At 42.5% G+C, this 14,594-nt stretch overlaps 1 protein-coding gene across 4 annotated transcripts in view; it reads left to right on the forward strand.

Annotated features, from left to right (window-relative positions):
• QSER1 (glutamine and serine rich 1) overlaps nucleotides 1–14,594 on the forward strand; it is a 110,068-nt gene that overhangs the window by 71,613 nt on the left and 23,861 nt on the right. For all 4 annotated transcript variants that reach the window (XM_006110276.3, XM_075927810.2, XM_075927809.2 and 1 more), the window contains 4 exons: nucleotides 1,397–1,513; nucleotides 2,122–2,255; nucleotides 7,421–7,632; nucleotides 11,712–11,849. In XM_006110276.3, the coding sequence (XP_006110338.3) occupies nucleotides 1,397–1,513; nucleotides 2,122–2,255; nucleotides 7,421–7,632; nucleotides 11,712–11,849 (601 nt within the window). The remainder of the gene's footprint in view (nucleotides 1–1,396; nucleotides 1,514–2,121; nucleotides 2,256–7,420; nucleotides 7,633–11,711; nucleotides 11,850–14,594) is intronic.

A 14,594-nucleotide genomic window follows, 5' to 3' on the forward strand; every position in this document is an offset into this window, starting at 1 on the left:
ATTCCTCTACTGCTGCTCTAGCTCACAGATTTGATGATTACTTTTGCATGTCACTTTAAAAATCATTCCTAGATATCTTTATTCTTTGCCTTCCTACAGACCCTTTTGAATTCAAATTTTAAAATAAAAGGTCTTTTAATAATATGCTTGATTTGTTAGGTAAGTTATAGAATATCTAGTTTTAAAATGTCCTCAGCTTACGATGTTCGGTCTTTAATTATGTAAGGTTTTTCTCTCTTTATATGCATTTGAAAATACACCTAAGTTTTTTCTACACTTCCCTTACAAATATGAGACCCTATAGATCAATATTTTGAAGGATTTCTTGATCAGTGTTAATTACTGCAGATATGTTTAAAATATTTAAAATATGAATATTTTAAGAGGGTAACCTATTTGGCATAATTGAACTAAAAGCTGAGGGTACATCTACACTAGCCCCCTAGTTCGAACTAGGGAGGCTAATGAGGACGACTGAAATCACAAATAAAGCGCGGGATTTAAATATCCCGCACTTCATTAGCATGTTCCCGGGCAGTCGCCATTTTGGAAACTGACTAGCCCAGAATAACTGCCCGCGTCTACACACGGCAGTGAAACGGGAGTTCAGAGTAAACCCCTTAACTCGAATTAGCTGTTAAACCTCATTCCATGAGGAGTAACAGCTAATTCGAATTAGGGGGTTTACTTCGAACTCCCGTTTCACTGCCATGTGTAGACGCGGGCAGTTATTACTGGCTAGTCAGTTTCCAAAATGGCGACCGCCCCAGAACATGCTAATGAAGCCCGGGATATTTAAATCCCGCGCTTCATTTGCAAGTTCGGTCTAGGGGGCTAGTGTAGACGTATCCTGAATTGCAAATGTACTCTTCATCCAGTTTACAAGTTACTACTGAATTTTCTGTTTTCAACTTGTTTGTAACTGCAAGTATCATGCTGGAATGTCAGGTACTCTGGCAGCTCTGCTGCCACAGGGAGCTCGTCCTAGGAACTAAGCAGAGTTATTTTCTGCTATTTGTTTGAATTCTTCAGTAGTATGAAAACAGTTTTTAAAAACAAAACTGAAGGCGTAGCAGTAAACGAAACTTGGGGGAAAATGACATATTACTGAAATAAAATGTCAGGTTTTGATGGCTTGATTGCATGGTTTAGTAGCAGTGCCATCACAGCACAGGTGGAGCTGGCCATTTCAACTTCAAGGTTCCTGAAGAAGAAATACATTTTGAGGTGGTTCTGTGCTGAATATAATTAATATCCTGATGCAGTCAGCACATAATAGTGGTGTAGTTGGAATCTGGAGCATTTGTATCCCATTTCTCTCTAAAGAAAAAAAATGAATAAACTTTGGAAGAAAAATAAGCACCATTTTTAGCTAATAAATTTTTGGTTCTTATAGCTTGCTTTACAAACAGGAAAAGAACCTCCAGCTATTTGGAAAGTACAGAAGGCATTGTTACAAAAGTTTGTTCCTGAAGTTCGAGATGGACAGAGAGAGTTTGCTGCTACTAATAGTGTAAGTATGAAGATTCCTTGTCAAACCACAGTGACTACTGGTTGTGTTCCTACTCTCATAAAAGAAAATGTCTGAGCCTGGAGTGTTAAAGGAACATAACACTGCTGTTTATTTTCATCACTAGCATGTCTGTAAAGCTCTTCCTACCGCTAGGGCTAGACATTAATGATTAGTGGGCCCCTCTTTCAACAGAACTACATTAAAAATTGATGTCATTGTCTGTTTAGGGCCAGTTCCCATTTTCATTCTGGTTTGTTTGCCAATCACATCATGCAAAGGAACCAGATTCTAGTCTCAACTGCCGAGTTTGACATTCCTCCAGTGAGGAAGAGTTCTCAGCTGGGATACAGTTGGATATATATTGTCTTATTTTTCTCATTTATATGTAAAGGATATTTAAAATCCAGAGGCAAGTCCCTCCTAAATTGCAGTAGTTTTAGTGTTAGATCACTTTCATAACCAAATTGATGGTCTTTAAGGTGATATGCTGCAATGCTATTTTTTTAAATATTTACAAGTGTAAATGTTTAAACTGAATAACTCCACTTAGCAAATAAATTTAATAGGAAAATCTGTGTGTTTATACTGTTTTTGTTTTGCTTTCACAGTATCTTGGATATTTTGGGGACGCAAAAATGAAATACAAACGGGTGTATGTGAAGTTCATTGAAAATGCAAACAAAAAGGAGTATGTCAGAGTGTGTTCAAAAAAACCACGAAGTAAACCTTTACAGTCTGCAAGGTATTTATTTTCAGATCACTTTTTATTTATTGTATTGTTTTAACATGAGCCCACACATGTTTTAATATTTCAGTATAATTTAAAAATGGCATTAATGTAGCATTAAGTGGAAACTTGCATTACTTGCTTTGAGCAATTACTTAAAATTTCTGCAGCAACTATTAACTCTTCCCCTTTGCTTCTGTGGATTACAATAGTTCCCATTACAGCTATAAAGGATTTGGAAGGCTACATGACTCAAATGTCTATCTTCCCTTCTTACTCAACATAGATGGAGGCCCCTAGGTGAGAGAATTTCTAAACACTTGGTAATATATATGTATGCTGCTGGAACACAATAATATGTCTCTTTCCTTGTGGATTGTGCAAGTTAAGTCTGTGCTTCCAGATTGCTTGGATGACAATGCTGTCTGACTGCCTCAAGTAGCATACTTTATTCTCAACTCTGAGAAGACAAAAGTTTTGGTCTTGGGTTGTAGAGATGGTTGTCAGAAAAATGCTTCTCCTTTTTTGTGCCACTGGTCATAGAAGGGGCATGTTCTGCAGTAGAAAACAAACTAAAGAATTTTGTCAGCCCTTTAAATCATGTTCTAGAAAGCCATGTATCAGACTTAGTCTGAAAGTATGTCATCTGTACATTTTCACAGACTTCTCCCTTATGTATGCCAACCTTGCAGCAGCAATACATCTCCTAATGCCAAGAGGTTCAATCACTCTCTTAGTAGGGCTACACGGTATATCTCAATGACTGGTAACTTGTTATAAATACGGCACTATGTTTGCAGACTGATTTGAATAATCATGAGTATTTTATGCCTCCCCTTTACGTTATTCTTTACAATGGTTGTTTATAAGGCGACCACCCTATTGGAGGGTAAAGCCTTTTATTATGTAGGCTCTGGCTATGTTTAAGACACAACATTAATCCTGAAAAATATTGAGAAGCCATTATGGCTCCCATCAGGAGTGCTTTAATGATTGAAAATCAAAAAAGAATTCTATAAAAAATGGAAAGAATGACAGATGGCTATATGTGAATACAAAAGAATAGCACAAGTATATAGGGACAAAATCAGAAAAATTGCAGAACAAAGTGAGTTACACATAGCACACAGTATAAAGGGAAAGAAGAGGTTCCATAAATATATTAAGAGAAAGATGAAGGAAGATTTAGGTCCTCTCCTTAGCAGGGAAGTAGAGCGGATAATAGCTGACAACTAATTGCTTCAGTATTCTCTAAAAAGTATAATTATAGCTAGATACTGAATGTACTTAATGTTAACAAGAAAGAGGATGGAACACAAACCAAAATAAGGAAAGAACAGGTGAAAGACTATTTAGGTAAGTTAGTTGTATTTAAGTCAACAGGGTCTGGCAGAATTCCAATTGGGGGACATAAGTAAATAGCAGAGGTGATCCCAGAATCACAGCTGAGGTAACAGAGGACTGGAAAAATGGCAAATGTAGTACTTTTTTAATGAAATGAACAAAGAAATCCTGGGGAATATTATGCCAATCAGCCTTATTGATACCTAGAAAGCTACTGGAACAAATTATTAATCAGTTTGTAAGCACCTAAGTGATAATAGGGTTGTAAGTAATAGAGCATATGGATGTGCTAAGAACAAATCATGCCAAAGCAATCTAAGTTCCTTCTCTGATAGAGTTACTAGCCTACTGGATAGGTAAGAAGTGGTGGACGTGACATATCTTGATTTTTAGCAAGGTTTTTGGCATTCCCACTTGATATTCTGATAAGAAAACTAGAGAAATGTGGTCTAGGTGAAATTATTATAAGGTAAATGCAAAACTGGTTGAAAGACTGTACTCAGGGTTATCACAGGTTTGCTGTCTAACTGGGAGGTTTATCCAATGGAGTCCTACAGGAGTCTGTCCTGGGTCTGATACTATTCAATATTTTCAGTAATAACTTTGGTACTGTCCATAAATTTTATGTGCATAATCTCCATTCCATTACCTATTGAAAGATTGCACATGCTTTGGAAGACAGGATTTTATTTCAAAAAGACCTTGATAAATTCGAGAATTAATCTGAAGTCAATAACATGAAATTCAGTAAAGGCAAATGCAAAGTATTACACTTAGGATGGAAAAATCAAATGTATAAATTATACAGTGGAGAATAACTGACTCAGCAGTAGTACCGCTGTAAAGGAACTGCAGGTTATAGCATATCACAAATTGAATAGAAATCCACAATGTGATGAAGTTATGAAAAAGCAAATATAATTCTAAAGTGTATCCAAAAGGGTGTCTGTGTAAGACATCGGCGGTAATTGCCCCTCTCTGCTCAGCACTGGTGAGGCCTCAGCTGGAGTATTGTATCCAAGTCTCTGTATCATACTTTAAGGCAGATGTTCTCAAACTTTGTGATACCACGACCCCCTAACATGCTAACTGAATTTGTGTGACCCCTCACCTTCACTGCCCTAGGTTGCTTCCCTCCCCCCTTCTCACCAGACTCCTTGCCCTCCTGGGGCTACTTCAAAGCGTTTGCAGTCCTCAATGTCCTTCTCCCCCCCTGCAGGCTCCTTCCCCCAGTCTTTCTCCTCTGTGCTTCTTTTCTGCTCTGCATTCCTTTAGTTCCTCTCCTCTCCTGTGTCTCCTCTGCCTCCTCCTCTGACCCCCACGTGCCCTTATTTACCTCCGGGTCCTCTGCCCTGACCCAAACCCCCAGCCTGCTGCCTGAGGGACCCCGCTCTCTCCCACCTGCGGAAGCATTTGGCACCTGGCAACCATGCCCTGGCTGGCCCTTCACGCATCCGCTCCTGCGCTGGCCTCACTCTCCCACTGCCTTGCCTCCTCCGGCAGCTGAGCTGCGCTCCTGGAGTCCTGCGGCCCTAGCCATGCTGTGTGGCTTGCTGGCAGCTGCCTTCCGCTGCCCTGTCGCTCTTTGCGGCCTGGGGGAGAGGGGTCGCAAGTGAAAAACCGAATCCAGCTGCCACCCCCCCGCCCCAAGTTGACAGTTTGAGAAACGCTGCTGTAAGGTGTGGGCAGATTGGAGAGAATCCAGAGGAGAGCAACACAAATGATAAAAGATTTAGGAAACCAGACCTATGAGGAAAAATTTAAACTGGACTTGTTTAGTCTTCAGAAGGGAATACTGAGGTGGGGGCAGGCTGATAGCTGCCTTCAAATATGTTAATGGTTGGTACAAATAGGACAATGATAAATTGTTGTCCACATGAACTAAAAGTAAGAAAAGAAGTATAATGGGCTTTATCTGGAGCAAGAGAAATTTAGGTTAGATATTAGGAAACCCTTTCTAACAATAAGGTTAGTTAAGTTCTGAAATAAGCTTCCAAAGGAGGTTGTGGAATAATCATTACAGGCGACCCCGCACTTATGACCTAATTGGTTCCTGGAGAACCATCGTAAGTCAAGCCGTCATAAGTCGAACCCTTATTTCCCGTAGGTGCAATGTTATAAATGGCGGTTCTGTTCCTGGAAACCCATTTCATACCCTAAAAATACCAAAATTGACTACAAAAATGGAGGAAAACTAAACTAAATAGTTCAAATAATGCACAAAAATAACGAAAAGGTGAAGACCAATGTGGTGGAGAAACACACAGTTCAAGCAGCAACTGCAGACTGGCGAGTCTGACGGACCTTGTGCATTTTCTGTTTTGGGATGACGCGTGGAGTCTGCCTCGTATGTCATCATAAATGTGAGCTGCAGATGTAAATTGGTTTTTTTTAGGAGCTATCTCACATGAAAAAAATGGTTGTAAATGTGGTGGGTCGTAAATTGGGCAGTTGTAAGTTGGGGGTCGCCTGTATAGTTTTTTAAGTACAAGTTGGACAGACACTTGTTAGGGTTGGTCTAGCTATAATTGGTTCTGGCTTACTGCAGGGGCCTGGATTATATGACCTACTATAGTCCCTTTCACCTCTAAATTTACATGATTCTGTATCTGACATCTCCTCTTTGAACTTCCTTCTTTTACTGTGATTCATCTGTCCCTGAGGTATTACACCATGTCATCAGGTAATTGTGTTTTTGTGGAGGGTTCTAGATCTGAAAATTTCCCTCTCCAGCATTGGAGTGTGATGAATGAATTTATTTATTTTCTTTCTTTATATTCAGTTTAATTCCTCTTATTATTGTTTTATAGTTTTCAGAAATGTTTTGTTTTATTTTATATTTATGTGTAAATATTGCAGGGTATTGTTCTACAGTGAGGCAAGAAAATTAATGGGGTAGTAGTGAGAGGGTAAAAAATAAAATTCTCATTCATTACATTAAACTTCACATAGGCTACGTCTATACTGGCCCCTTCTTCGGAATAGCCATGCTAATTTAGAACTTTGGAATAGGGAAATCCGTGGGGGATTTAAATAAACCTGGCCGCCGCTTTTTTTCCGGCTTGGGGAAAAGCCGGAAAAGAGCGTCCAGACTGGCGCGATCCTCCGGAATAAAGCCCTATTCCGGAGGATCTCTTATTCCTACTTGAAAGTAGGAATAAGAGATCCTCCGGAATAGGGCTTTATTCCGGAGGATCGCGCCAGTCTGGACGCTCTTTTCCGGCTTTTCCCCAAGCCGGAAAAAAAGCGGCGACCATGTTTATTTAAATCCTGCGGGGGATATATAAATCCCCCACGTATTTCCCTATTCCAAAGTTCTAAATTAGCATGGCTATTCCGAAGAAGGGGCCAGTGTAGACACAGACATAGTGTTTATGCAGGAATATAAAATGTTGCATATTCATATGTGGTTGCAAAAAGTAGAGTTCATCTCTATTGTATTCCTACCACAAACTATTGATTCATATTTTGTCAAAGGGATTATAGAATTTCCATCAGATATTAAAGATTAGTAAGACTATCAATATCTTTGTTACATAGTGATTGGAATACACCTGTAACTGTCCAATACTTGCATGACTTGCCATATAACCTTGGACAAAAGAGTTTACCATGTGCAAAAAAAAAAAATAGTGCCAGCTGTTGAGGATTAATTACTGAATAACAGCACTTCAAAGATATAAAACTTTGTGCTAAGTGTTAATTAAAATGATCATAATAGAGTGCAATTGAATATATTTACATGACACTCAAAAAGTATCGCAATTCTTTTTATGAAATTAAGATATGTGAGTTTATTTAGATGACTTACAAAACTGCCTATGATAATATTGCAGAGCCATTCATTATAAACCAAGCAATTGCACCAGCAAAGCTCCTGACCCTGCAGCACCAAAATCTACAACAACAAAAGTCTCTTCTGTGAAACCCAAAGCTAAACAGCCAAAAATAAAGGCCGAACCACCACCAAAGAAACGGAAGAAATGGAAAGAAGAGTTTTCATCTTCCCAGTCAGATTCTTCTCCTGAAGCACAGAGTGATGAAGATGGTGAGTGGTGCTCTGTTATCAGTCTTAATATTTGTTTTTAACTGAATTTAAACAGGAATCATAAATATATATAATATGTAGTCTATCATAAATGTTGTGTGATCTTGCAATAATCCCTTAGAAGGCAGCTGTGCAAAACTATCATGAAAGTTTAACAGCTCCATAAAAAGTTTATTCTCCCAGCCGTTATCAGTGATTTAACATTATTAAAAATCTGATATTTTACCCTCCCTTTGGGATTGGACAGATTGTGCAAGATTGCTTCAGAATGCAGTTCCATGTTAAACAATAACATAACTGTAGCAGAACATTTCCTTATGTGTACTCAGAGTCATATTTGCTTAGCCGAATGAGAGAAATACATTTTTAATACTTGGTTTAAGGTACGCAACTCCCGCTATGTAGAATAAGTAGCTGGAGTCAGCTTACCTTAAGCCGAGCTTGGTGCCATCCCATCAGCTTCCCTTACTCCTCGCGACTGCCAGGAGTACAAATGCCAGCCAGAGCTGCTCTCAGCATTCGAATTTATGGGTCTATACTAGACTCGCTAAATCGAATGCCAGAATGTCGATCTCTGGTGTAGTGAGTGAAGACCTGCCCTTAGCACCTTTCAGTCCTGCAAAGCAAGGGGGCGTCTATTGCAGAAGTTGATTTTGGATCATGCTTCCTTAACAGAATTGCTTAGAAATTTCCAATTAGAGTGACTTATTGTGTTCCCAGCCACATCAGTGACTGCGCTGTCAGGTTATTGGAGTAAAGACTACTTGGGTGATAATAATCACCCATGGCAACTTGGAAACCTGACACAATGGTGCAGTATCACTATAATTTGCCGCAAACTAGGTAACATTGCCTGCTGGAGCCAGGAAAGTCCCTTAAGAAACTGAGCAAACGCTAAATTTAGAATGTTAATGACTTCTGTGTAGTTAATGACTTCTGTGTAGAAAACTTTAGAAACATCTTGGAAAGTGACTGTGGCTATACATATCTGTGTTTGCTAATGTAATTGGTTATACATAGTTTCATGAGCTCATGAAAACATGACACTGACTTTCTGTGGTAACTTATGAAGCTTAGTGACTTTGCTGGTTTTGGACATTTTACCCCTTGAGTCATCTGAATTAGTTGGTCTCAAGGAATGTCTAAGTTCCCACTGGAAATTAGTGTTTAGTCTTGTTCACCTGTTGGGAATATTTCATCATCCCTTTTCTCCAGATCATTGTCTGGCTTAGTTTTAGAAGGCTCCTATAACCAGAGTATCTAAATTCTGATAATGCAAATAATTGTTCATTTTATGGGTATGTCTACATAGCAAAGTTATTTCAAAATAACTGCCCTTATTTCAAAATAACTTTCCTACCGTCTACACAGCCAAACCGTTATTTCGAAATAAATTCAAAATAGCGGAGCATTTATTTTGAATTTGGTAAACTTCATTCTACGAGGAATAACGCCAAATTCAAAATAGCTATTTCGAAATAAGTGCTGTGTAGACACTTATTTTGAAATAGGGGACCTCCAGCCTAAACCAAGAACACTTCTCTCCCTCCCCCACTCCCTGGAGTCCTTCAAGGGGTAAACTCTGGCCACAGTGCCTGTGCCAGCTCCAACCCTGCCAACCCAGAGCCAGCAGTCACTGCCCCGACCCAGTGGCCCCAAAACGTGAGCCAGCAAGCCACTGGCAGCCAGGCCTCCACCGATCCCCAGGAGCAGTCTGCCAGCTCCCAGGAGCCTGCTAGGGCCTAGAGAAGGCAGGCACCTTCGTGGTCCAGGGTGGAGATCGTGCACCTTATTCAGATTTGGGTGGGGGGATGCCCCCAACGTCCAAGATCCCTGCACTAGACAGAGGAACGCGGCCATCTATGGCAGGATAGCTACCAGCCTGGCCATCAAAGGCCACATGCGAACCCAGGAGCTGATTTGCATGAAAATCAAGTTGGTCTGGTGAGACCTCCCCCCCCCCCCCAACCGTGAGCCTTGAGCTCCCCCTCCTCCTTCTTCTCCTTGCTTCCGTCTTCCAGCTCCCTCCTCCCAGGTTTCCCCCTCCCCTCTCTCACCCTCTTTTCTCCCCTCTCCTGCCTCCTTTCCCCAGTCTCACCAGAGTTTCATTCCCTCCCCCCCCAGTTTTGTTAAATGAAAAGAGTTTGTGTTAATGAAAATACATGTATTTTATTTTACATCAGGAAGGGGGGTTAGGGATGGGTAAGTGGAAGGATGTGAGGGAGGAATGAGGCACAAGCCCCCAGTGGGGCAGACCAGGGAGACTCTTAGTGCTCCTCAGGGTAGAAGCTCTCCCGCAGGGCCTCCTAGATACTGACAGCCTCCAGATGGACCTCCTGGATGGCAGCCTGTAGAAAGTGCAGCCAGGCTCGCAGCAACGTGTCCAAGAGAAGCACCAGAGTGCCCAGGGTGCCTCTAGCTCCATGTTGCTGAGTGCTGTGGTGTCCCGAGCGAGGGAAACCAGAGCATGCAGAGACAAAAAGCTTTGCTGTCCCTCATCAAGGTAGACAAGCAAGCAGGGAAACCTGGGAGCTGGCTGTCCAGGGGGGTCACTTTAAGCACAGATCTCAGATACTGTGTGGGGCTGCTGCCTGAGGCTAAGTCCTGACCTGATGCCCTGCTGATCCTGGTTCCGGCTGGCCTTAAATGCGATTCATTGTCCACTCAGTGTGGATGCACTATTTTAAAATAGCAAAATGCTATTTCGAAATGCATTTTGTGTGTAGACGCGATATTTCGAAATAAGGTATTTTGAAATAACACTGTAGTGTAGACATACCCTCTGAGAACTATTTCTCTGCTTTTCTGAAACACCATATATCTCCTTAGTTTGATGCATGCAAAATGTGACACTGTTTCTGTTAAGACATAACGTGTTATAACAGGGATCAGCAACCTCTGGCTCTCAAGCCAAATATGGCTCAGTACAGAACCAAATATGAGAAATTAATTCAAAATGTTCAAAAACACATAATTACTCATGTCAAGATGGTCTTTTTTGGTCTATTTCACCTTTAACCAGAGGTGAAAGGAAGACGGTGCGCCCAAGTAAGAACTGGCTGTGCTCCAGCAAGAGATGGCTGGGGCACTCTGCCTGTTTAAAGGGCTGGCTGACAGTGTGCTGTAGGGGACACATGCACATTCCCAGTTAGGATGGTGAGAGGGGCTGGCAGCAGCAGATGCCTCCATCTGGCTGCAGCGGCCTGGCTCCAGCCTCCATCTGACTGTTTTGGTCTGTCCCCAGTGGCTGTGCCTCCTGGGGCAGACCCTGCATCCCAGCCCCGACGGCACTGTGACTGCTGCAACGGCTCAGCCACGGCAACTCGGCTTGGGCTCCAGCTGTGCAGCCTGGCCAGTGAGGCCCCAGTCAGAGCCCAGCCTCCATCTGGCAGCAGCATCCCGTCTCCAGCCCCAATCCTGGGGCGGGTCCTGCAGTCCAGCCCCCATTTGGCCACAGAAAGGGATGGTGGCAGCCCCCCTCCTGCTACGGCATAGGTAAGAGGGGATGCCATAATACGGCTGCGGAAATCCTGGCCCAGCCCCTTGTCCAGCCACTTTTGCCCAGGTGCAGCCGCCCAGCCCTGGCCAGGCAAGGTAATCTGGCCCCAGGCTTCCTCTCACCACGTACTCTACTTGCCACCCCCAGCACCTCCCAGACACCCCAACACTCTGCCACGAATCCTCATACGCCCAACCCCTGACTCCTGCATCCCCACATCCACAAACTGCAGCCCCAGCAGAAGTCCCATTAAATAAAGTCTGTGAATACGGTGTTTCATTTATGCTATTATTAATCATCATGTCAATTATCAATAATATTAATTTGTATATTTTCTGCCATGCATATGGGCATTCTTATACTGGCTCTTTGTTGACACTTGTTCTGAATATTGGTTTAGTTTGGCTGTGGTTTGAAAAGGTTGCCAAGCCCTGTGTTATAGAGTCTTGGGATACCACTAGAGGTCGCTTGTATTTAACAACAAAAGCCTTTTATTTCAAAATAGGAACATATGCTAATATACGAGATTTGCAGGCTATGGAAGGAAGAAAACATTAATTGTATTTCAATTACTTTTCAGAACTTGTACCTCCATCTCCTTATTTCACTCGCTTTTTGAACACAAGAGCTATGAAGGAGACCTTTAAGAGTTACATGGAGTTGCTTGTTAGCATTGCCTTAGATCCAGATACAATGCAAGCCTTGGAAAAGAGCAATGGTACAGTGTGTTTATTTTAAGGTGCACGTGCATTCTTTTATGAATGAAGCAAATGCAAAAACTCTTCTTGTTTTGCAATAGTTCTTTAGCCTACACTTTTTGATGCAAGTAATGTATTCTGTGTAATTTATATTGGTTTCAGGTTGCCCCAAATTCCTGTTTTCCCAGATTCAGCATTCTTTGATACTACATCGGGCAACGTTTTGAGTTTGTACTTGCACTGCAACTAAAAGTTCTAAACAAGGAATTGGCCAGTTTAGAAATACTGCTGCAATAGCATCTTTGACCTCTTTGCTCCAGATTCCAGTTTCATCTCACCATGGCTTTCGTGAGAAATAGATGCCAATATAATTGAGTGGATGAAATACTAATGTATCTGAATTAATTTACCATGATTGTCTTGTTAAAATCCAGATTAGCATTTACTGGAGGAATTTTTTGTTCCATTTGCTTTAAACTAATCCAGAGGAACTTGCCATCTTGTTACATTGGGCTGCTCTCATGTTAGCATCACTAATGAACCTCCTTTTTTTAATCAAGATCGCCATCACCAAACCATTTCAGATGTGCGCCTACTTTTTCATTCAGCGACGTATTTATTACTTTATGAAATTCTGATTTCTGAGCTATGCAGTAATTGGAGTTTGGATTTAGGCTTACGATTGATGTTTGAACACAGATATGTCCAGGTGGTCCTCGAGAACTGCAGTTTGATGGATGTGTTATTTAAATGTCAACATGTTAGAACTATGCACTGTAGTGGGCTATAGCATACAAATTTCACATTGGTTCTGTCTTTTGGAAATTTACCACAGAGAAAGCATTAGACTTGAGGCACTGATAGAAAGCATGGGTTTCACATAGTATGCAGCTGCTGCAACAGGGGGCTCTGTGTTGCTAATTTCAGTTTATCTAGATTTTGAAAGCTGTTACCTCTTTAAGACTCTTCCCTCTCTCTGTGTACATCAAGGGCACAGTCCTGCAACTATTATGTTAGTAGTCCCAATGAAGGCAATGGGACTGCTGATGTGAGTCAAAGCTGTGGGACTGAGCCACAAATTAGCAGCTAATGAACAGTCTTCTCAAGCACTGGTGGCCACTCACCCTGCTCCCTAGGTTCTAACACCTCTTGTGCAATTGTACAACTCTATACAGAATGATAAGCTCTTCTTTGAGGAGTGTCCCTGAGGGCGCTCCGCTGTAGGTTTCTTGGCACCCCTGCACTTACAATCAGAACTTTTTAGCGGTAGTATTCTCCGTGGGTGCCAGTGCGCCTGCGTGGCACTGCCCGCAACATAGAGAATATGTCGACGTGCACACCATCAACCGTCCTTTCAGTTCCTTCTCAACTGCTCCCAGCTTAGTCAGAATACAGAAGCACTCCATATTAGAAGTTAGTTAGTGTAGTAATTAGCGTGTTTGTTAGTCGAATTCACGTGTCCCCCCCCTTCCCACCACCACCATTAGTGTTACTTTAAAAAAAATTCTTTGTAGTTGTTTATAAGATTAGGAATAGGCATGCCAGGCTCACCAGGATTTAAACAGTGCCTGACATGCAGAATGTCTATACCCATTTCCAGTGGGCTCACTCATTGCATTAGGTCAGGGCCAGGATCATTCTCCAAAAAGCTGCCACTACTGAAAAAGCTTTCTTCTAGATCACTCAAAGTGAGGGCACTTCAGTTAAAGTTCCTCATTATGGAGAAAGTGGAGAGACCAGACTCAGAGCCGGCATCGAGCATATCTCCACACCCTATCTCACCAACAGCAGTCTCAGACTAGGGACCACCCGCACCAAGAGACGAATCGACTAAGAAGACAGTGAAGAAAACACTCCTCTCCGTTGGGTGAGAGGCCATCAAAAAAGCTATCCCCTCAGCACAAGCCCTCTTCACCCCAGGTAAGGGCTACTGGGGAGGTGCAGGCACTGGGGAATATGGTATGGACAAACCCCGAGGAGCAGTGTCGTCCAAGGACATGCGCCCTGCAGTCTTAGTACAAAAGACTAAAAGACCGCTCCCATGCTGTCAGTACCAAAAGCATCAGTACCAAAGAAATAGGTACCCAAACCACCACCTCAGGCACTGGCAAAGGGGCAGCCAGAACCAGTGGAACAGACACAAACAAAGTTGGTACCGACGGCATGCACCGAAGGTTCCCTGGTATCCATGACATCGAAGGCATGCGCCGAAGCAGTGCCACAGTGGGTAAAATCTTCCGCACCAACGTTACTGGCCTTCTTTCCTCCAAGATAGCTCACCACACATCAGGAGTTAGTGGATGCATTGGTACCGGGCACTTTGTTATTTAGCACCGATGCCACTCCAACATCAGAGGGCCCAAGCAGACTTGCGATACCCGCAAGTTTGGCACCTCAGTTTTTGAGTGACAATGAGGGTGAGCAAGAGATCCCCTTCTCACCACACCACTCATCACCAAAACTGACCTCTCAGTTGCAACAACAGCAGCTGGTCCAGACTCAGATGTGGCAAGCCTTTCTGTGGCAGAGATGGGATCCCTGGAGCACCATGAAGGCTCAGGTACTACCATCAGTGGTAGTGAGATCACAGCCAGCTGGCACCCAATCCACCTGCATCCACAAGGTCAGAAGTGACACAGGATGACATGAAAGACCTGGATAAAACACAGGAGGAGGATACACTACCTCCATATCATCATCGTCATCCCCAGATGAGTCCATAATGCCCCCATCTCCTGCCATGGGTGATGGTTGCAGGTCTTTCC

Source organism: Pelodiscus sinensis, chromosome 5, assembly GCF_052426305.1.
Source record: "Pelodiscus sinensis isolate ZL-2025 chromosome 5, ASM5242630v1, whole genome shotgun sequence".
Lineage (NCBI taxonomy): Eukaryota > Metazoa > Chordata > Testudines > Trionychidae > Pelodiscus > Pelodiscus sinensis.